The 23,967-nt window shown below is 45.8% G+C and overlaps 1 protein-coding gene across 1 annotated transcript in view; it reads right to left on the bottom strand.

Moving 5' to 3' along the window:
- tok (tolloid-like protein 1 tolkin) overlaps nucleotides 1-23,967 on the bottom strand; it is a 746,482-nt gene that overhangs the window by 333,785 nt on the left and 388,730 nt on the right. Inside the window, exon 2 of the mRNA XM_075880185.1 lies at nucleotides 414-531. Within this exon, the coding sequence (XP_075736300.1) occupies nucleotides 414-531 (118 nt within the window). The remainder of the gene's footprint in view (nucleotides 1-413; nucleotides 532-23,967) is intronic.

Genomic DNA, 23,967 nt, shown 5'->3' with positions numbered 1-23,967 from the left:
ATCCCTCGGTCGAGACCGAAGCCGAAAATCGCCAATACTTCCCCATGTCGCCATGTGTAATTTCAGGTCGCCAGGGGCCTCTCAAATTCGCCAATTTGACGAAAAGTGGCCACCAGTGGCAACCCTGGTAACGGAGCGAACCACTCATCCGCTCATTCTGTCCCCTCAGCGGAGCGTGCGGAGCGGACCAGCGTGTGAGCATTCTCCAGACAAAGCCTCCACTCAAACAAGAATAGCCTCAATCGTATTCAACAGGCGGCGCAGCAATGCGCTCCGCTGTCTCCAATCATTCTTAATTTTGTCTTGCGCTATGCTCGCCACTCCGCTCTTCCGCTGGGCCTGCTAGACCGCTCAGCCTCTCAGCTTACTGTGTACTCTCGAAGGGTGAGCGAGGAGAAGCGTGTGGCACTTACCGTTTGCTGTGGAACCTGGGGCCCCTGTCCGTAAAGTTGAAGCCGACCCCGAGCTTGGCCTGCCGGCTTCGCCGTCGGTACGTCTCCCGCGACATGGCTATGTCGCCCATCACGAGCTCTGCAAAGGGTGAGACAACACAGGGAAGAGATGAGTATCGGACACGCCTCTTGGAAATGAAGACGGCACGCCGGTGATTTTATTTCTGGCCCAGAAACAAAGGCACATGGACGAATTAGAAAATGGGTGCCTATGACAAAATTTTGTTTTCTGAAGTGTATTTTGCCATTAGCCGAAAAGCTCGGCTAGGGAAACGTCCGGCATTGGTATTGACTGAGACCTCGTTCTTACGAATATTACTATCGTAGTATGTTTTCTTGAATACAGGCACAACATTACACGTTATGTTTGATCGATTGTGATGTTCCCAAAACACATACAAGTTAGCCACTGACGTCCTTATTATTCGGACAGTAAACACAATGGGAAGAACCATACCACAGTAACGAGTGAAGTGGTATGTGGCTTTCAGAATATACCGTTGCGAATGATCAGCGTTCAGGAAGCCCTTGTTGGTCACGCGTGCAGCCATGACGTAACCATCGAAAGTTAATACCATGAATCTGTCAGAAGTATTTCAAGAGAGAGAGAAGGTTTTGAGAGAAGAGTAATAATGAAGAGGCAAGCTTAACGAGGCTGATCTAATGCATTTCCGCTGACCATATCATGTCATCTTTCATCGTAGCCCTAAAGTGTACATATACTATGCTAGGTGTTTCCACGAGAAGTCCGACCAGCACCTCCCCCCCCCCCTTGTCACTCTCTTACCCTCTGCCACAACCGAATGACAGATTATGCAAAGCTTTACTATATAGAAGTTGTACGCCCAACATGCCCTCGAAGTTTATTGAACAATTCACGTTCGTAACAAGTAAACACGAAAGAAGAAGACAAAAGGTTCCTTGCATCGAGGTGCTTTGGTACAAAAACGTCAGAATGCGTGGTAAATTCGGATGGCTAGTGTTGCTAGCTTACCAAGTAAGAGTGAGTAATCGTTAAATCAGTTAGAACGCATGAAATCTATGGCAACCCTTGTTACGCAACATTAATATCATTGTTCTACATGGCATGTCAAGAAGTTAATTCTTCTCCATGATGTCCCGTTTGACGTTAGCGCATTGTCAACAAAGAGATCTTAGCAACTTGAAACAGGGAGAGACAACGTTAGGCGAAGATACCCGAATTAGCCACCTTACTTAGATAATAGCTACTTTCAAAATAAAGCTGAAACTGGTGGTACAAACAAAGTAAATGTAGAAACGCACGTCTACGTTTTGCAGCCGGTACTCTTGTAGTAACCAATAGGCACTCATATGTATGCTTACTGTAATTAAGAGACATATTTTCTTCCTTAATTGAAAGTTTTTGTAACGCTTCCTTTCATCGAGCTAGAATAAAGTTGTCTCATGGGTCTTTCGTTTTGATCACCTTTTTTTTTTGCATATGAATGCTTCTCCACAAAAGCTGAAGGTAGGAGAATACTGCTTCAAAGGAATCCACGCATAACTTCGTTAATTAAGCGTGCAAGTGATCATGACATGCACGATAAACAAACGCTTTAGCACATCACGTCTGACGCTGTCACCAGCTCTTGACTTGTTCACTGAAGTACTTAGACAAAGATCCATCTATACTGTTTTTCATTATATCCCAGATGCCATGAAATAAATTTTCAGAGTGCACTTCCATGAGAACTAACTTAAGTGGACGCTTGCTGATATTGAAAAACTGGGCCAATAGGTATGTGAGTGTTTGTCCATTTGCACATGTCTACAGCACTTATCCACATACCTTGTGATGGGAACTATAGCATACAAGGCTAGAAAAGCCTCCGGTGCCATTCACTAGCACAACCTCTCCGTATACACATTTCATTGTAAAGTGAACGGTAAAGATGGCGACGTGACCCGCATATACCACTGCTTGCCAAGTAAGGTAATGAAAACAAAAACAAGAAAACAACGTCCTTGTGCAAGAGCCATTGCACGACCCAGTTCTCGTGCCTGGTATCTTGACTGATCTCCGATTTTCTGCAAATATTACCGGTCAACGGCTTCTTACACCACGTGTTGCAGAAATGATGGTACGCAAGGACAAGTCGGCAGTCAGCGCATGCAATATCGGAAGCATGCGAGTAGCTCAATGCATACACTAAGCCGTTCTCATTTACGCCAGTGAGCGTCGCCACATGAACCCCCGAAAGCCCATTCTGGGAGCATTCTTCCGGAGAAGCTTGCCCGCTGGCTTCAGACTGATTCACGCTCACGCATTCCGCGCACATGAAGAGGCGGCTCGCTTCTAGTGGGTGACTGCATCCCTTTCCAAGTTCATCAGCCGTGCGCTCGGCAGCTCATCGAGACCAGACGGCCCGGGTTAATGCCGCCCGTTCGAGGACACCTGATGAGATCAGGCCATTTTGCAGCGCCATATGCGCAGGGACACGTTTCAACAGGCCGAACACGATGTGCTTTAATTTAGCATCATAACGACAGTGATAGTAGCCTTCCCAGCTTACATTATATATATATATATATATATAGATATATATATATATATATATCAAATTAATTAGCAGCCTTCTTTTGTTTCCTAATTTGCGGACTTTCCTAAACGCTCGAACCAATCATTCCACTGAATGTTGTACGTTGCTACAAAATCTTGAATCAGGTGGTTTGAAATGTCCTCTACAATGTCAGGAAACTCACTTAGCCTAAAGTGAATAATAAAGGTTGTATGTAAGTGAGCTTAGCTATGTAACAAGACAAGCACAATATAACAAAATATCGGCGTGAGCGCCTATGACACGTCAATACATATATATAGTTGGTTTCATACAGTTGCGGTAAACCACCTCGTAATAGTTCGTTCTATCTACGTAAAACACCCTTCATACAGCTTTGTGTGTGATGCCTTCCGTGCGTCAAACGCGCCTCTTAAGCACGTAATAAAGTAAAATATTTTATTACTAATAGTGCGCGTTACGTTTGCACTCGTCAGTGTCGCTTGTCGCCATCGTGTGTAATGAATCAAAACAGTAAAAAGAAAAGAAGAGGCAATATACCCATGAGATATACACTTTGATTTCGGAAGTCAAAGTTGTCAACGATCAAGTGTAGGTCAGATACCGGAAGAAGCTAAAACGAAAGCGGTTCCTTCATCGAAATTATGCCACAGATGTCACTTTCAACTTCTTGCATGTTGGCAACTTCTAGACTCGCCCCGTATGTTGCTGCCCGAAACTGCAACGTACGAGACGAATTGAATGAAAGAGAAGATCATGAAAAAAAATGGAATGGTGTTGATCAGTTTTCCAGTGTGGGCCAGACACCTTGAGATTGACTAAAAACATCCATTTCCTACAGGTGTCGGGTGATACCGTGGCGCAACTTGCACACACGCCAATCGTTAGTATTTAGTATGCCCTCAACTAGGCTTTAACCACCGCAAGCTTGCAGAGAGCACCACACATAATCACTAAGCTTTGGCATCGCGTTACGTATTTTCATTTTCGATGCATACCTGTGTAATGTGACGGCTGCCACGTGGATACCGGTGTTCAGTAATAGATTTTATGGCCACGCAAAGAGAGATGGTTGTGACACCTGTAAAGACGAGTTAGAGCATTTTTCTGCTGCTGTCGTTTTTGACATGCGTCACATGATTTAAGCTGCCGTGATGACCTTCTACGAATTAAATGGGTCGGCATGTCAAGGCTGGTGTTTTAGCCATGTACTCTGCGCAATAGTCAGAAGGTCACAGAGAAGGATTTAGCTAGGCTAAGGCTTGAAACAGCTGAATTTTCATACGTCGTGGTTGAAGCACGACACCACGAAGGAAAGTAAAGAGTGAACGAGTCAATGCTACTGGTATACAGTTTTATTTATTTCCGCCTTGAATACTGCACAACAGGTACGAGCATTGCTATATAAACACACGCGCACGTGATTACACCGAAAACGCCCACAGAGTTGAAACAACGAAACGGTAACTAGTGGATTCATGTGGTATATAGCACAACTGACCGATAAACAAGGGGTAACGAGGTCCTTGTCGGTCCTCAACTTTGTTTCTATGCTTCCTTTTACCGCTACCGTTCAGCACTATCAAGGCTACAAGGCGTAAGCAAGCCCCACGCTTGCACAGCAAAACTTAGTTTTATACTCGGCGCCAACTTGGCACTGAATAGAAAGCTACGGAGCCAAATCACGTGTATCCTATACCGCCAGTGAAGGTAGTTGCAAAGTAGCGCCCGTATCTTCAACGTAAAATACAAATATTCCGGCTTTATTTTCTACGTCGAGCTATTTGAGACAGGACGCAGCTGACACCAATAAGATATTCGTGTTTATTTTAATTTATCTCTTGTCACTTGACGTTTTTGAATGCGTGAGAAAGTCCCGCCTTTTTACGTGCACCTCAAACGCTAAGCGGCGTCTGCGTCTACTTCAAACGCTGATGGTGCGCCCTCGTCACTTACCACAGCGTTACGAGACACACGCCAAAACGGATTACTTCGCGTAGTGCTACATGTGCAGAAGCTCCGCCTCCGTAGCTCTACCTTCAGTGCGAAGAAAAGTTGTCGCCGAGTATAGACATATTATCTTACAATAGGCCGGGTTTGGACATTTATGCTTCTTTGGGACGTTTTTCGTCACATAGATGCGTGATGTGTTCATTGTGCTCCGCGTTTTTTTATTCTTCGCATTTTAAGTAACAAATTGAAGAAAGAGGATCAATGTGGGCTTGGTATACTCATTTTTTTTTGAGATCCCACTGAATTCAAGTAAACAAGGGAAAAGAGAGCAAGACCTCCGAACGAAACAATGTTGATTGACAAACTGAAGACCACCATTTTCAGCTTCCGCACAGCGCAGTTGCAGCAGCAGGCGAATGCGAAAGAAGTACGCTAAACAGTAGTCCAAAAGAAGAAATCTGACGAAAGCCGCGTTTATCAGAGCGTGAATCGACACACAGTTGGGACAGGCCTCCGGTCGGTCACTTGAAACAGGAAGCGAACGTCTCCGGACGCCGCCGACCACACCCGACTTCCCTTCTGGCCTCACTGTCAAGCCGGCTGAACGTGGCGCAAGAAAGCGCCGGTCGCTCGGCGGCGGCGAGATTGAGACTCGCCGCTGAAGCCGCTAAATAAACACCGGCCTCAGGGGAAGACGCCCCGATGACAGATTGCGCGTCCTTCCAACGACGACGCCCGCTGCCCCGTGGGATCTGCCACGGACTGGCAGGCGATCACACGGCAACTTTGGGCTGCATTCGGTCGCCCAGGGCTGTGTTCCCTCGCCCGCACAAGGGTTGGCACTTAGCGGTCTGACGATCGAGCCCACTGTTTGCACGCAAAGGCGTCCTTGGTTAGATGCCGCACAATACACACACGCACCGAAAATACTGAATGTTGCCAGCACACTCGTTTTGCGACTTTTGCGCAGTGGAGTTGGTTGCTGCTCCTCAGAGGTTTCCAATAACTGTAGTGGATCTGTTGCCTCGAAGGCAGAATCAAGATACGAGATAGAGCAGAAAATGAGGTTTAAGGGGGGGAGGATAAAATAAGGTAACAAACTTCAAAAGTGGGGGTCTCTTTTGGCGCGGCGCCGTCCGGGGAATCCGTTGTGTTTACAAAGTCAGTCTCATTTCACTCGTCTCACGTTCCGCGGATCTCTTCAAGTCACCGGTCATCTAGCGACCTAAAGTTGGGTCTTTCGCAAGCGACCAGTACATAGCTGCCAAGACGCTCCGGAGCTTTCGAAGGGCGTGAGACTAGCTTTCGAGTAGCGTTTTTACCGGTGATCTGCACGTGAGTGACATGCTGGAAAATAGAGCCAGAATGCAATCACATCCAGAACACGTAGCACATAAATTTTGACCAGTACGGTTATTGTGAACACGCTATGACGTCATAAGTACTGCCCGTTCATATTCAATACAGTTGCTCCTTAGTTCTCGATTTCCTCAATTTCAAGTATTTATCTGTTTATTGTCGCTGCAGGGAAGCAGTACAGTAGCGTTGCCACATAGCGAAACAACTGACTACGACGAGAACAACACAATAAATAAATAAACTAATAAATAAATAAATAAATAAATAAAAATAAATCTGTCGGAATACTGAAGTGCTTTACACAAACCTGTTTATTGCGCTCTGAAAAACAAGTACACGAAAGAATATCTGATATTTTTGCCCGAAAGCGGTTCATGGTCGTGTCCACACGGAGACACTGACGGAATAAAAACAAATGCCCAACGAAAAGGAAAATATGACACTGGCCTTCTAACTCTGGAAACCGCTCACGCATGCCGCTCATGCACAGGGAGAACCTTTCGACCTAGATCGGTGGTGACCGACATGAATGATGCAGCTTGGACCTCTAGTACTGAAAATGTCCTCATTAGAAAGCACCACGCTCTCACCACTGTTATAAAAAACAGACACCCGTTTAACCTCCTCACAACGCTCCCCTCGATCAGCGAAACCAAAAGCCCGTTCACCTTTAGGAACTCCCACTTGGCCACGCCTCGTGAGAAGGAAAAAGGGTGAGCGTCAACAAATGTCTCTATCGCAAACATTACGACATTCCCTGTATAGCACGAACGAAATGCGCGTGCTTCAGAGCAAAGCGTGCTACGGACGCCAGGGGCGAAACTAATAGGTCTGCGCAACGCGCATCGTGAGATCGATGATCGAGACATATATATGTACCATACAGCGGGTGACAAATGAACGCGAGGTCATCGTAAAACGAATTCACCCTCCGGGCTCCTTTCCGGATTGCAAATTCCTCTTTTACCGTGCTCGATGCCGCAGCCTTCTATGGCATTTCGTGCTTCTGTATTCGAATCAACGCTCGCGCATGCCAGAAAGGGCACCGTGCCCATCGCATGAATCCGGATCGTTCGTCTGAGAACGCCTTTCCCCAGCCTCGGCCGGCCGCCGTAGACAAGAAAAGTGCTGCCTCGCCTTGACGTCATCCGCTAGGAGGAAGAGGTGCCGCAACAACACATATATTTCCCCTGCACTCCGCTTTCCATTCATTTTATATTTCATTTTAACAGCGGCGCTGCGAATCGGCCAGCTGCTGCTATCGTAATAGCGGTGTATTCTTTTGATCACACGACTGATGCCGCTCGGCGGACCTTGTGTGGCATAATAGATTAGTCGCGTTTGCAACACGTATGCACCACGGCGGGCGCTTCAAGTATTAAAGGCAGCCTCGGTGAGCTACGAGTACATCAAAGCGCGAACTTTTTGCAGCCGAACGTGACTTAGGGTCAGTGACTTAGGGTCAGTGATCCATACCTTGACGACGACGGGAGTGTTACATCCAATAATTGCATCAGTACGATTGTATATTTTGGGAGCACACGCGTAATTATGGCATAGAGCCACCTGTACGTGTGGTGCCTTTGGAATCGGTAGTACAGCTGCGTAGGATTCTGTACAGAAGGGTGAGCATGTATAAAAAATGAAGACTGGTCGCGGCAAGGTCTACATTTTCGGCCGTGAAAGATCTAAGGCGCATTGGCGAGAGTAAAAAAACAGCTCATAGGGAAGTTTGCGAGCACAGAGCATGGCTACCGAAAAAGAAAGGGCGTGAGGTGTTCAGCCAAATGCGTTGCTTGGTGCGATTGAAGAACGAAGGCTTTACCACACTACCTTACCTGTAAATTATGTAGCACGTTATCATTAGAGCTGTAGAAAAAGGTAACACTCGTTACTTTGTCATTGTACTCTATATGAAAGCAGACATTTGTGGGCAGATGTGGGCAGACAAATGTGCGCGCGTTCCATCTGAGCCAAAAAAAGCTGTCAAGCAGGTCGACGCGTGACGACGGGACGTAAACAAACGTCAGGTGACGGGCTCACGGGCGCGCGAGGAGTTCGGTGCCACAGGAAAATTTAGCTTCCAACTTTCACATGGGGAGGGCACGGATCGTAAGAACGACCGAACAACAAACAACTTTCCAAGAACACTGCTGATTGCTGATGCGTGAGATAATTCATGTTCGCCGGGCCGATGCAGCAGTACGGGCACAAGAACGGGCTCAGGTGGCGAAGCACAGGCAGCAACTGTGCACCGAGGATCCGGCACCCTTTCGAGCCAAACAAGAGACAACGGCAAGCCGAGGAATCGCCGAACAGATCCTAATGAGGCCATAACATAAAGGCGTTCACCGGGGCCGACGCCCACTTTCAGTGGGAGTTTCCCGAGTGGCTTGGCTTCGACATCTGCAACTGTCTGTGGCTGCAAGTTTCAACTTCACTGGTTAACCATCTGTACGGAGTGCTTAGGCAGTAATTTTTCTAATAAAATTCGCATAAATACCGTAAAAATTACGTCCACACCAATTCTAAGTGGGGGATATACTGACGCATTAAATTGGGCCCTTTCGTTTACTTATACGAAGCTTTGGTGAAATCACGGAAAGTTTTTTTAGGGGCTAAGCACCTTAATCCATGCGTCGTGCGTCCTCAATGTATGTAGTTGTAGGTGGCCAACTGTCGTTTAGTTCATGGAATGTCCGTAATTGGTGGTTATTTTCTATGATGAATATGTGATAAAAAGATGTCAATGGCAGTAATTGGGATGTTTACTAGATGGACGGAAGGAAATCCATACATGCGGACGGACGGACGGATGGACGGACAGACAGACAGACAGACAGACAGACAGACAGACAGACAGGCAGACAGGCAGACAGGCAGGCAGGCAGCCATACAGACAGACAGACAGACAGACAGACAGACAGACAGACAGACATATGACGGATGGGCGTATGGACAAATGGACAGACGCGACCAGCGGTCGGACAATTGATGGTTTACCAATAAAACCCTCCGAAGCTTCACCCCACTCATCATCATTCACTCCGTGGATACGCTGTGATTTTTTTCTTCTTTTTTTTCTGCTCTTGGGCATTCTTAGTGCAACATTACGTGTCACAGAACTGTAGTGAGTACCAAAAGTCCGTACATTTAGTTTGTTTCCCACGTCATTTTAGGGGCTCAGAACTCCTGTTTAATATAGTAAGGTGGTGGGAGTAAATGGGAATAAAAGGCATGTATAAGAACGTCACTATTCAGGTTACCAAAAAATGTCAAAGCAGGCGGGTAGTATGTTAAAGTTTCGAATAAGCTCTTTACTAAGAAACAAAAGTAACGCATTGCCATTTCTGCCATTAGTTGTAGCCTCTCACAGCTAAATGCTGACCTCTTCATTTTTACTGCAAATGAGACTTCGTATTGTCTTTCGACTGTATATATTTTCTCTTTTTTTTTCAGAGGGCGTGCGCGAGAAAAAGAGTTGACTGTTGTCAGACTGCTCCCCCTCAAATTTTACACGTAGTCCTTCTGCGTTTGTGCACACTTATAAAATATTATTAGTTAAACGGGAACGAAGAAGAACGCGAGTGGCACTACCGGGAAAAGGCAGAGAAGTCGGACATCCGCGAAAGTGGCTCTTGACCTCTTCCCTTGTGTTGTTTCACTCTCGGCATGCACACACTTATTCAAGTTCCAGCACACCCTGAATGAGTGCGCTCAGCCACCTGCCGCTGTGTTCGCGTTCCCCAAGTATAGCACACGCCTAAGTTAGGTTCATCACTATTTAGGTGTCTAAACCGCGGTATGAGTATGAGGAACGCCGTATTGTGGAGAACTTCCGAGTGTGGTCGTGGTCAGATCCCGTCCTAAACGGTGCAAGCTGGCAAAAAAAGATACATATGAATATATTCAACTATGCCTACAATAGGCACTCACTGCTTAAATTACACACACACAAATACACAATGGAGCTAAAAGGGCAACGATCCACCACTGTCATAGCCCAGTTCGCGAAGTTTCGTATGTTCTATTCGAAGTTTTCGGGTTCAGTCTTCACAGGTGCAAAGTTTTTCGTTAAGTTTTATTTATATAGACTCGCATCATAATTACTACACCAGATTTAAATGAAAACTACGAATAATACCCCCTACATGTACCTCGGCTCACTGTTTGGTTGATTCATAAGGCTGTACGCTACCAAGACGGATTTATTAGGAGGGATATCTGTGACCCCTACTCTCAAGTTGCTTAGATATAACACGCCACCCATCGCAATCGCCCCCCATTAGAAGAAGAGGCGATAAAGAAAGCTTCGCATGTACACATTCATCAACGCATGCTCCATTAAAATGGGTTGTACATAGCGCAGTATACAGCGAAGGCAAGCGTATGAACGTAATCATTGTAAAAAAAATAACTATCGCTGTCTTCATCCGAGTCTCCATGGTAACGCATTCGATGTGCTACTGTTGGACCTCCTAGCTTCTCACTTCTTGTCACTTGCTCCTTCGTAGGAGTGAACACAGGCTAGTGTTCAGTCTTATCTTTAAAAGTATAAAAAAATGCATACCTTATAATATCGCTGTCAAGCTAGAAACCATAGGCGAACAGTGAGCACTGATCTGGTGATAACAATGAGTGATGTTATATAGGCCTGATAGTGTTGTGCAAGTGACTTAACCTCAAATGTCAGTTTTTTTTTTCATAAGAAAAATATTCCCTTTTTGCCCGTTTGCTTGCATCAGCGCGCGAACGCCACCGCGAAATATCGCAGTTAAGGACTTCAAACTACAAAAAGAGCAAACGACTCGTGTTTAACGCGAAAGGATTCACTCGAGCCGCATTTCCTTTTTCTTTGTTATATAATAGAATACATATTTCATAGAATGCGGTAAAAGCCTCTGTGACTGTCACTGCCCCCGCATTTACTCCCCGAACCACGGACTAGTTTACACCATAAGGCACGAAAGCGCTGCTGCGCGTATTTAAGGCGAAAGCTCTCATGGCTCCGAAAGGAGAGCAGCGCGAAGATTGCAAGCGATAAGCGAAGTGCAGCGGCAGGAGGAGAGCATGGCCTTCCCACCTGACGATAAAACAGCGAGCTTCCTCCCTATGGCGCATCTTAGCTTCACCCCTCTCCTCTTTTTTCCTTGTCTCCCACGTTTAGTTCCCTGAGCTTTCCTTTAATCTTTTATTGAATCGCTGTATGGCTTTCTGGCCGCACTTTGGAGAGTGTCAGTTGGCCAAATTCAAAAAGCCCCCCAACCCTCCTAGCCCTTTTGTTCCGCCACCACTACTGTAACCCCCCCCCCCTTCTTTTGCTTTTCTCTTCACAGGAACAGAGAGTGTCTGAGTGAACGATTATTGACGCCAAAGGCGCCTGTGGAGAGCCAGCTGTGGCTGATGGACGGGTTTCCGCGCCTTCGACGCGACTCCGCGGAAGTTTGGCCACTGTGTGCTTTAGAACATACGTGGCTTTGAAATATTGTCAGTTTATTTCTTCTTAACTCATGAGAAGTGCGTGTGCCAAGTTGGCACCTTCCGTCGGCACGTGAGAAGCGTGACTAAAACAAGCCTATTCGCCGCCATCATTTACTCTCTTTTCCCTTTGATTTTCTTTAGGTATATGCTATGATGAAGGAGAACCGCGCCTGCGAGAAGCCAAATTGGCTTCATATACCTCTTGTGCCTCATTATTTTCCCCGCTCTTAAAGGCGGTGCTTCTGAAACGTTAGAAACAATGCGCACTGCCGTCGAAAGCATTACCATGTCACAGCACTGTCGCACATGACGCACTGGCTTGATCAACGCAGACGATGCAAAAAAAAACGATTCGTGTAAGGCTAGGAGGTTAATCGGAAAATAACTATTAACTACCCAGTATCTGCTGTACACGGGGGAAATGTAAGAGCAGGCAGTAAGTTAAGGACGCAAACAATAGAGGGAGAAAGAGAGAGGTAAAACACACAGACAGAACCACAGTAGTGTCATAGTCGTTCAGCGAGGTTGGTTGTGTAGTTGGACACTTCATCCACGCCTTCGGCGCTCTCTCGTGGGAACGGCGGAACGTCCCGGGATAGATTCCGCGCATACAGCAGAAAGGCGTGCTAACAGCGCTGATTGAGAATATCTGCAGTAACTGTAGCGAAACCGTAAAAAAGTTTGCTTTGATTTTACGCATGAAAATGAAGATATCACGTCGAGGCACGCCTTGAATGGCGGATTCCAGATATAGTTAGAACAACTAATGATTGTCCAAGGGGCCACGACACCAATTTTTTGCTCTCAATCTGTGCCATGCGTGGTAATACGTGGGTGTCCACAATCAAGCGAGAGAAACTTTAGCGCATTTGGACACGGACTTAATATAATGTGGATATTTTTATAAACGTGCGAGTAGGCCAAAAGCCTGACAACACTGGCGCACTCGCCCCCCGGGCCGCTTGCTTTCCAAGCATCTGTATTCTGCAAAGCGATCTTTTTTTGTGGTCAGCTGCGCGTACGATGGAATTATTTAGGTTCTCTTTGTTTGAGAATTAAAAATTTATTTTGTGGCGGGTTATACTCTGGTAGTAGATGAGGGCTCCACTCCATGAAGGACATTGTATACGTCACGCACACCAAGGCGGTCGCTAGCGGTGGGTTGGATTTTCGAAAAGCGGCTGACTTCCTGGGTTCATTTTGCAAATATTTTTTGCCGGCCATTTGTCAGATATATACAAGAAGAACAAAACCTTCAATTCTAAATTTAGCCTTAAAACGCAATTATGTAGGTAACCGTGTCAAGGCCGCACCTAAATCGGTGTCCCTTCCATTTTGCCCCGCATCGAAATTCCGCCGATGTAGCTCTACCAAATACCATAGCAATACGTGGTCGATGCGTAGTCGATGGCTTCTTCGCTGCCGCAGTATTCGCAGGCAATGCCGCCAAATATTTTGTTGTGGCAAGCAAATTTGTTTGTGGAAGGCATGTAGCGGAAGGTAAAACAAGAAATATGTTGCTACATCGAAACACGAAAACTAACTGCTTTATTTAGGTGCCCAAGCCCTGGTCCTGCTCGCCCCACTGCTGTACTTGCGGAAATGTCACACCGAATTGGCTTTTCTCCAAAATATTTTAAAGACGGTGCTCGTGAAGCTGACTAAAAAGCGAACGGAGACGTTGGTGACGAATTCATATTTGGAGAAGCTGGCTGCCAAAATGCCACAATGTGAGGGAATACAAATGTTAACCTACGGACGACTATGTCAATAAATATTTGTAATGTGTGCTCAGCGTTCCTGAGGTCATAGGGCATTGGCAGAAATTCAAACAATCCAAAGAGAGTTGTGATTGTTGTTTTGGGAATATCTCCCGGGGCCACGCGATTCTGATGATATATTGTTGCCAGAGCAATCTTTGAAAACATTTCCGGAAAATCGTAAAATATTTTCGTGATGAGTGACCATAAAATACTGAACGTTCAACCGGGACCCTCTATGACAAGTGGTGGCTGCGTTCAGCGCACTATAGTCTGCACATGCACTCCAATAACTGCTTTTGTTTGGTACCCTATGTAGACATGACCCCCATATACTACATGAAGAACGAGCAGTACCAATCTCCAGCCTATGTTTCAATTCACTTTTGGCTATGGTTACTTTCTTTGGTGCCAGGCGACGAGGTAATGCGTGGCGTGGTGCGGATCAAGTGATAATGTAATGTTCGGCGTTATAGCATACAGCTTTAGTCCGGTCAGGTGAAACAGTGATCGATGTAAACTCGTCAAGCAATGCGGCATAGGGCTGTCGAACATCGTGACCTATTGTGAACGTGATTGGCTCGATTGAGGAAATTACGCCTGACAGCTTGGTCATAGCATGTCCTGTCCTTACTAGCAAAGTATACCGGCCAGCCAAAAAAAATCACAGCATATCCACGGAGGGAATGATGATGAGTGCGGCGAAGCTTCGGAGAGTTTTATTGGTAAACCGTGAATCGGTAAACCGTGAATCGGACGGACGATTCCTCCATGAATCATCCGTCCATTCATCCGTCTGTGTCTGTTTGTTTGTCTATACCTGTGTGTCTGTTCATCCGTCCGTCCACACCTGCCGAGTCAGTCATCGAACTAGGCAGTACCGTACGAGGAGCTAGGAGAGACAGAACCATAGCTTTAGGGACTTCGTCCCTCTAGCTATGTAGCCGACAGCACGTGCTCAGGTGCTAGCGGGCTACGACGACAAAGATGACGCGCACCGGCCGAGCAGCGCGCTAACATGTGCAGGCTGACCATGATACGTGGTCTCGGATTCAGCTGCGGTCGCGATGTTGTAAGACTCTCGGATGGTGCTGATCTCAGAGGCCACCATGCTGATTATTTTAAACCAGACTTAGTGCAGGCATTAACAGCTTCGAAATAAATTTAAACGCCCCGTGCCTCTAAAAAATATTGTCATGAAAGGTTTCTGATACTTCATTGCATGGGTTCACATCTGCAATCAGTGAAACGACAAACAAATGAAAGAACATGGCTCTGGCTTGAAAACACCGCCCAACTTAATTGACCATCCTTGACGCGATGAATGGTTCCATCGTAACATATGAAACGCAGCCCGCTATGGGGTGGATTTTACTTTTTCGTACCGTTGGCTCGTTCCTATAGGGGGGTATCGCCAGAGCTTGGGACGATCCCGAGTTTCGCGAACTTGGACGAAACTCGGCCAGTCCTGCAAAGAGCCCCAGTAATCCCTGCAGCCACACATGCATCTGACGAAAGAAAGATTATAAATTGCACTGAACACAATATGTATTTGGCCTGGTTTTATTGTCCTCGTATCCGAAAATCAACATTTTCACCAAACGTGGTGCGACACAACCTTAAGCAATTAACCAATTAACACGATATTAACATGCAGATACAGGAAAATATATGAACCGCAGTGAACTGGACAACAAAAGAAGAAGCACACAGGAGGAATCACTTTGTCAGTGTGCCTGTTTTTTGTTGTCCCGTTCATTGCGTTTTATTTCTTTAACTGTATGCATCAGCAACTGGCGTAAACCTCTAATCTTCTAAAGAGCATACACATGTTCAATCTCACCGATGACGAAAGTTTCCATGAAGGTTTAAGGCTTACATAACAGTGGTATAAAATATAACTCTTGGGCACATTAAAAAACATCCTTATACCTGGAAAAGTGCACAATATCTCCAGACAAATGCGTGCCATAAGGCACAAGATTCGGCTTGTGTGTCGTTAATATGACAACAAACAAATGTTTGTTGTCATATGACAACACATTCACGGCATAGTGAGAACAATAAAAGTAGTTCAAGTACCTAAAAATAGAATAATAATGTGAAGATTAAAATATGTTAAAATAAACTCCAGATAAACTCAACTTATAATGGTCATTGGTTTTTCATATCTCTAGTGAAATGAAAAACACGGACTAAATTAACACATAATATGGAAGGCTGATTGTTCTTGAAAAGCACGATTCTGCGTTTCTTCAGCAGTCCTTTGGGGTCTCCGATCAGCTGCGGCCTTCCGTATTAGCCTAATAAGATCGCTCCCATCCCGCAGAAAAGTGACAATAGTCAATGAGATGAAGAGCTCCAGAGATTCGAGCTAAAACGAACGCGTTTCTTCGTCACAGAGCAATACAACATTTTATACATCTACCTAAAGCCTCAGAAACAGGAGTATAAGCGATGACGAGTGATTACTCTTACACAGATGCAAAGAACGGATTCCAACGTGCGGCTCCATGGCCATTGTAAATTTGTATATAGTTACGTTGCACATGCTTGCTCACAGCTTGTTTGTACAGTGACGTAAACGCTGCGATTTTACGCTTTTCATGTCACTCACTTTCGAAAGTATTAACTGTATCCACATTGGAAAAAAGTAAGAGTACTGCTATATACTATAAGGACGCGAATGAAAACTGACACAATGAGAGCTACGGCTCAAAGGGCACGATCACCTGTCGTTCTTTTGTGTGTCAGCAGCGTGTTCCGCAACTTGTTCTACAAGTATTTGAGCACGGAGTTGTTTCTTTTTTCCGTGTGTCTGAGCAACAAAACACGACGCACAAACAGCGCTTGTGTAAACAAAGATGAAAAAAAAATTGCTGGAGTTGAGGCTCCCGCTGGAGTGGAGGCTCTCCCTCTGATCTCGCTCTGATCGAGCGAGATCAGAGCGAGATCAGAGCGAGATCAGAGGGAGCAACGCGAGCGGGTCGCGGAGGCGAGTCAGTTGCCGAGCCAGATCAGTGAGAGAGCCGCGAGGGGGTAGTGGAGGTGAGCCAGTTGCCGAGCCGGATCGGTGGGAGAGCCGCGAGCGGGTAGCGGCAGCGGTTCTGTTGCCGAGCCGGATCGGTGAGAGAGCCGCGAGCGAGTAGTGGTGGCGGGTATGTTGCCGAGCGAGATCAGTGGGAGAGCCGCGAGCGAGTAGCGGTGGCGGGTATGTTGCCGAGCGAGATCAGAGGGAGAGCCGCGAGCGGGTAGTGGAGGAGAGTCAGTTGCCGAGCCGGATCAGTGAGAGAGCCGCGAGGGGGTAGTGGAGGTGAGCCAGTTGCCGAGCCGGATCGGTGGGAGAGCCGCGAGCAAGTAGCCGTAGCGGGTCAGTTGCCGAGCCGGATCGGTGGGAGAGCCGCGAGGGGGTAGCGGAGGCGGGTCAGTTGCCGAGCCGGATTGGTGGGAGAGCCGCGAGCGAGTAGCGGTGGCAGGTATGTTGCCGAGCGAGATCAGAGGGAGAGCCGCGAGTGGGTAGCGGAGGTGAGTCAGTTGCCGAGCTGGATCAGTGAGAGAGCCGCGAGTGGGTAGCGGAGGTGAGTCAGTTGCTGAGCCAGATCAGTGGGAGAGCCGGAGAGCCGCGAGCAGGTAGCGGCGGCGGGCCAGTTGCCGAGCCGGATCGGTGGGAGAGCCGCGAGGGGGTAGCGGAGGCGGGTCAGTTGCCTAGCCGGATCGGTGGGAGAGCCGCGAGCGAGTAGCGGCGTCGGGCCAGTTGCCGAGCTGGATCGGTGGGAGAGCCGCGAGCGAGTAGCGGTGGCGGGTATGTTGCCGAGCGAGATCAGAGGGAGAGCCGCGAGTGGGTAGCGGAGGTGAGTCAGTTGCCGAGCCGGATCAGTGAGAGAGCCGCGAGCGGGTAGCAGAGGTGAGTCAGTTGCCGAGCCGGATCAGTGGGAGAGCCGGAGAGCCGCGAGCAAGTAGCGGCGGTGGGCCAGTTGCTGAGCCAGATCGGTGGGAGAGCGGCGAGCGGGTAGCAGCGGCGCGTCAGTTGCCGAGCCGGATCAGTGGGAGAGCCGCGAGCGGGTAGCGGCAGCGGGTCAGTTGCCGAGCTGTATCGGTGGGAGAGCCGCGAGCAGGTAGCGGCGCGGGTCAGTTGCCGAGCCGGATCGGTGGGAGAGCCGCGAGCAGGTAGCTGCAGCGTGTGAGTTGCCTAGCCGGATCGGTGGGAGAGCCGCGAGCGGGTAGCAGCGGGGGGTCAGTTGCCGAGCTGGATCGGAGGGAGAGCAGCGAACCGGAGAGCTGCGAGCGGGTAGCGGCGGCGGGTCAGTTGCCAAGCCAGATCGGTGGGAAAGCCACGAGCAGGCAAGTCGCTGCAGGCGTGGTAGGTGTGCGAGTCTCGGAACTTGTCACGTATTGGTAGCTGAGAAGGCACTATTTTTTATACTTTGTCGGCTAGGGCGGCCAAAGAGACTAGAATCATTTTCTACGATGTTGTATAAACCATTTGAAGTATGCGAGGCAAACGTTCACTCAATGAACACTTCATGTAGAAGCACGTCATCAAAAGACGAGGCTCAAACACCAAGAAGGGCTACCATGTATTTAAGTACCTGTGATGAACGGTGATATTCGAGCTCTGTTGATGACAGCAACATTTGCAACCACCTTCGTTCTGGGATATTTGTGCGTTCAAGGACTGAATTCTTCAATGTATTATATAGGATGTATAAAGGTGCCGGTGGTATGACGCACAATCCGTGCTCAAGATCGTGGGACAAAGCACCAAGTACATAGCCAAATTTGGCTTACCGCAATATATACCTGAAAATGGGCTTCTACTTGCATAAACCGATTGTCTGGATGCTCAGGGCTGAACTGAGGCAGTCGCACAGTGTTATGGCCCATCGATATCGTGGGCGTCGATTAGTCTTTTTGGTAGCGATCAGGTGTAAACTTCTGGAATGTTGCGTTCCATTGTTCGCAGTACCTAGTGTAACCGAAGGCAGAAGAAGAATGATACTACGATGAAGCATGAAAAGGAACTGCTTTATTTCTCCGTTCTTGTTCTTGCCCACCTTCTCTTGTGGCTCATACCTACGGTCGGGGATTGACCAAGAATAGATTGTTCTTATGAAATCTTATAGAATTTTGGAGTAACGGAGGATATGAAATAGGAACATTACGAATGTTAGAATGAAATTTCGATGTTCACTCAATTGTACAAAGTATATTTTTAGCAATAAATAAAAAATACATCATCACCATACTAAAAACAAATGATTGAAATAAATTTTAAGCATGTGTTGACACTGAAGGATAATAATATTGATAAGTTTGTTAGTCGTTTTGTTTCATTCAAATAATTTTGCACACCCACGCAAACTTTCGCACTGGCAAATCGCAGAAACACAGGCTCCAAAATATGGAATCACGGTCATGAACAAATTTGTTCCAATCGCGTCTAAAGCACTTTTGCAATAGCGTCTAAAGCTATCCTTCTTGATGCATAGTAGCATTATAAGTCGGCTTGAAATATGCGCCCATCATTCCACACTAAGAAAACTGAGGACCGATTATGTGAATAATGCAATAATAACCTGACCAGCGGATCAATATTGACCTCTTTCCCAAGGCCGGGATTGATTGCACCTATTGTGTTCGTGTTTGGCAGCCGCTTGTAGGTGCGAGGCGATGAAGACAAATAATAACGTGCCATACTAACTGATACTTAAACACAGTGAACAAGAAACACGAAAAAGTTGACGAGGCTAAAGAAAAAAAAGAGGAGCAGGGAAGATGGGGCGGGGGGCTCAGACTAAAGAACTGCGGTATGACGGTTGAAATCACAAAAGCGGTGGAAGGGACAACATCGAATGCAAAATAACACATTGCCCTCAAATTTATAGGTATGTGAAAAAAATACTGTGCCAACAAAACGTACACAACACAGCTGCAACAGTTGAAGATAGAGGAAAGCTAACGGAACACAATGCTACGCATATCCAGGATAATTCTCGTTTTGTCGGTGCCTCCATTATTGTTTCCTCTATGTTTGATTCATTTTGAGCACCGAGCTTGCATTGAGTGTTCACAACAATGCCATTACCAGAAGCATTCGTATTCAATGACGGGATGAGCACGTTCATCCGGCGAACGAGGTGCAAAGGACAATGAAGCTCGAGCAAATGCAACGGTGGAAGCGAAACACCAGTGGCTAAGAAAACTGAGGCCCCGTTAAGCTTCTGAAAGCTAGATGCTTTGCAAACCCATGCGCGCTCATGCTCTATGACTATGAATGCAGATTTGAGATAGATAGGTAGATAGACAGATAGATAGATAGATAGATAGATAGATAGATAGATAGATAGATAGATAGATAGATAGATAGATAGATAGATAGATAGATAGATAGATAGATAGATAGATAGATAGATAGATTACAAATCGAGGTGAGCATTCCCTTGGCATCTGGCTGAATCCCACTGGCTTCTGTCGAGACGAGTGTAGTCATAGTATCACGTACAGCTTATACAAAAAAGACGAAGACGTCAAGCGACATAGACGCGTGGCGGCCAGCGAATTGTATTCCAAGAGCAGGAACTTTTCACGCATTGATGACTGCACCTCATGCTGCCTTTCCTTGCTCTTTTTGCTATTCTGGGCTGTTTTGTCACTTTATTGTTTTTTCCCTTCGTGGCACAGATAGATAAGGTGGTTAGCTCTGTGGTTAGCTCTGTGAAAGCCTATCTGACTTGCATGCTGTCGCCTAAAATTAGCTCAGTCCCAGTGAATTCAATGAAAGCTCCGATCGTTTTATTTTGACCTAAATCATAAGAGCTCAAAAACAGTTTCAGGAAATCAAAAGTTTAGTTCATTTAATATTATTATTATTTAGAAAACACAAATATTTCCAGATAGCGACTCCATTTTTTTATGGGTGTTGAGATTGCTTGACAACAACAGCCAGGTGAATGCCTTAAATAAAATAAATATAAAAAAAGACAATGCGCCTGCCAAAGAACGTGCTTCGAAGAGTTTTTCGTAGTAGAGAAGCACAACTTTTTCGTATTTATTAAATGTCAATATTTCTTCATTGTGCTCGTGTGTTTGTTTTCAAGTGTGTTTTTACAAACATAAAGCTAATCTGACAATTACTAGGATTATGCGTCCCAAGATAACCAGATGATCATGAGAGATGCTGTAGGGATGCTCCAGAAATTGTTACCGTCTTGTGTTCCTTAACGTGGACCTTAATCGTCCACCTTTAACGGGCACTTAACGCGCAGGTTCGACGTACACAGGCCTTTAACTTATCGCCTTCCTCGAAATACGACAACCATTTCCGATTGAGGCGGAAATGTTGTAGGCCCGTGTGCTCAGATTTGGGTGCACGTTAGAGAACCCCAGGTGGTCGAAATTTCTGGAGCCCTCCACTACGGGGTCTCTCATAATCATATGGCGTTTTGGGACGTTAAACCCCACAAATCAATCCACCAATCGAAATACGACAACGGTCGATTGAATTCGATTCTGCGACCTTGGAGTCACCAGGAGTGCGCAATAACAATCAGGCTACAGGCCTTTATACTATACTAATACAGGCATTTATACTAATACTAATCAGGCCTTTATACTACAGAAGGCACAAACAATTAATTCTAAGGACCATAGCGTTTATCACGCTGCGCTGACAGAGCAACGCGATGCTCAAAAAGGTAAGTGTTTCCAACGCTTTGCTAAGACGACATGGTGGTGGCACCTGCCAGTCGCTTTGCGTTCTACACCTTATCACCTCCGAGACAGGCGCGCATCTTTTTCGCGGGCCGCACGCTTTCCTTCATTTTCGAAGATAACTGCCAGATAGCGCTCGCGTCTAACGTGCCTAGATGTGCTTGTTCGCTTCCGTTACATGCTCGAGGCACTCTAACGCAGCGCCTCAGAATACAATTCACCAATTTTCTTGCGCAGAACATCAGATATAGGTTTTGTTAACTCTCTCCAGACGCAAGACTATCGTGTTTCGACGACATTTGTAGTGTAACATGCAGATTTGGAGCCAATATAAGCTTGAGTGTACAACGCGAACAGCAATGCTTATTCTAGAACAAACGTGTCCCCCAACAGTACGACAGGAACCTTCTATGTGACATGTGTAAATGCCAACGCGCCTCAGCGCAGATACGATTACAGACGGCCGACTCTCTATTTGCCGCTATCACCATACAGCGTGTATTGCTGGTAGTTTGACTTTTTTATCCCTTTGGCCGCTTGGATAATGGGTATTGATACCAAAATCGGTATGGCATAACATGACTATATGACGACCACAAGTGACGAGTCAAAACATGAAAGTCATCACATATAAGTAATGAATTTCATAATTTACATTTCATGATCTTGCTACTCTTGTGGTCGTTTCGTTGACATGAAATATTGCAAAACTGATTTTTCATGACATGACTGCATGGCAAACATAAATGATAGACTCTAACGTGGAAATCATGACATGCATGTCATGTGTGTCGTGGCTACCAGCCACGCTGTTAGCTTGCTCGTGGCCGTTTCGCTAGCTCCACATATACCAAATTCGGTATCACGTGAGGTGAATAGACGACAAAGGTAAATGAGACGTCCGAAAATGAAAATCATGACATGAAAATTATGTATTGCATAGTTTACGTGTACCGTGTAACTTTGTGCTGATTCAAAGTAACATATCAACCTTCCTCACATGTGCTTCGCATATCAACGATTCCCACCGTACGTGGTATGTGGAAACTTTTTTTTTTGCATCTTGGGCAGAAGTTTCCCAAACAAAGAGTTTCATTTTTGATAGCACGAGCACTGCCTTATTCATCGTCGCAACCACACAATGATATAAACAATGTCGTGCACAGGGTTCCTCTTCTTGAAGGTTTGCTGTAGCGCTCTCCTCCCTATTATGCCACCGGTAGGGACAGACATTGCGCCACCCCTCCCCTCCTTTGATAACTATAAGGGCCACCCCTCTCACCCTGCTTTGCGCACATCTATGAATATAAAATATATGGGTCAAGAAATCGCGTAACGGCACGTCATAACAATCACTGATGACGACCACACAAGATAAATGTGCCCTGCTTGACAAGAATTCGCTGTTATCTACCAGTTCAAGTTGAGTCACGTTTACTTTGTCATGTAAACGAACTTCTCGAGATTGTCTTAAACATAGCGTTTTTATATACAACAATATCAATAACGCCACGCCATAGTAATTCTAAGTTAATTAATATTTAGTTAGTTGGTTAGTTAGTTAGTTAGTTAGTTAGTTAGTTAGTTAGTTAGTTAGTTCGTTCGTTAGTTAGTTAGTTAGTTAGTTAGTTAGTATAGGGCTAGTGCGATTCACTCTATAGCAGTTCCAACTGAGAGATAAAGTTGTAAATATTCAAAGTGAATGAAGTATCAAAAATATCAGATCCTTTCACGGATCAATAAAAAAACAACTTTCTTTCAATAACGGAAGAAAATAAACAATGAAAATATTCTCAGAGTACGTAAGTGCGTCTTCTGAAATCAAGCAAAAATAGATAGGCATTAGATTATTGCAAAGTATTATAAAAACAGCTCTCTTTCTTCTGCAACACTGAGCGCATTACTAAAACAGCCAACTGAACTCTGCGTCTTCTCTGCAGCATAACTCACAATGCAGTGAAAAGACATTTACAGTATAAGAAGCAACAATGAAAGCTTGTAGACGTAAAAGGTATCTTTTTTCCGCCTCTTCTTCTTTATTTAATACTTCACCACACTTTTGACTAGTTACTTTTACAAAAAAACAATGTATCTTCTTATTACACGTTAAAATGACGTATTATCCGTGCCTCATGAGATGAACAATATTTCGCATTTTCACACGAAACCATTCACTATCCATTACGCAGCTCTTGGTGACAGCTGCAATCATTCTCTTCAAAGTTTGACACCTCTTTTTAACAAGTATGCTTAGTTGAAAGGTCTAATTGATCAAATATATTATTTTATACCCAAGCAGGGAAATCGTAGCTAGGTTATAAAAAGAACGTCATGGTACCTAATAAATGAACGGACACACTGGTGTATGTCCCCTTATCCATGCTAGAAAAGTTCAGAACAAAAGGGAACTCACTCTGTGAAGCCGGAATGCTCAGTCCGTACAATTTCACCAGCGAGATTTTGGTAATAACAGAGTCGGTTGCTATTGCACACGAGTCGTCTTTCGCAAATGCATGAAGGATCGTTTGAGTTTTTATTTATTTATTTATTTATTTATTTATTTATTTATTTATTTATATGATTGCGTGCATGACAATAAGGGAAACGGCTCTGCCTGCCGAAATACTACAGTGCTTTTCTAACAGTGCCCGGCTTTCATTGGGTAACACCATTAGGCTACATATTATTAAAAAACACGCTAACAGTGCTCAA

The sequence above is a fragment of the Rhipicephalus microplus genome, chromosome X, assembly GCF_043290135.1.
Source record: "Rhipicephalus microplus isolate Deutch F79 chromosome X, USDA_Rmic, whole genome shotgun sequence".
Taxonomy (NCBI): domain Eukaryota; kingdom Metazoa; phylum Arthropoda; class Arachnida; order Ixodida; family Ixodidae; genus Rhipicephalus; species Rhipicephalus microplus.
The sequence above is the reverse complement of the archived record's forward strand: the minus strand, read 5'-3'. Positions and strand labels throughout refer to the sequence as shown.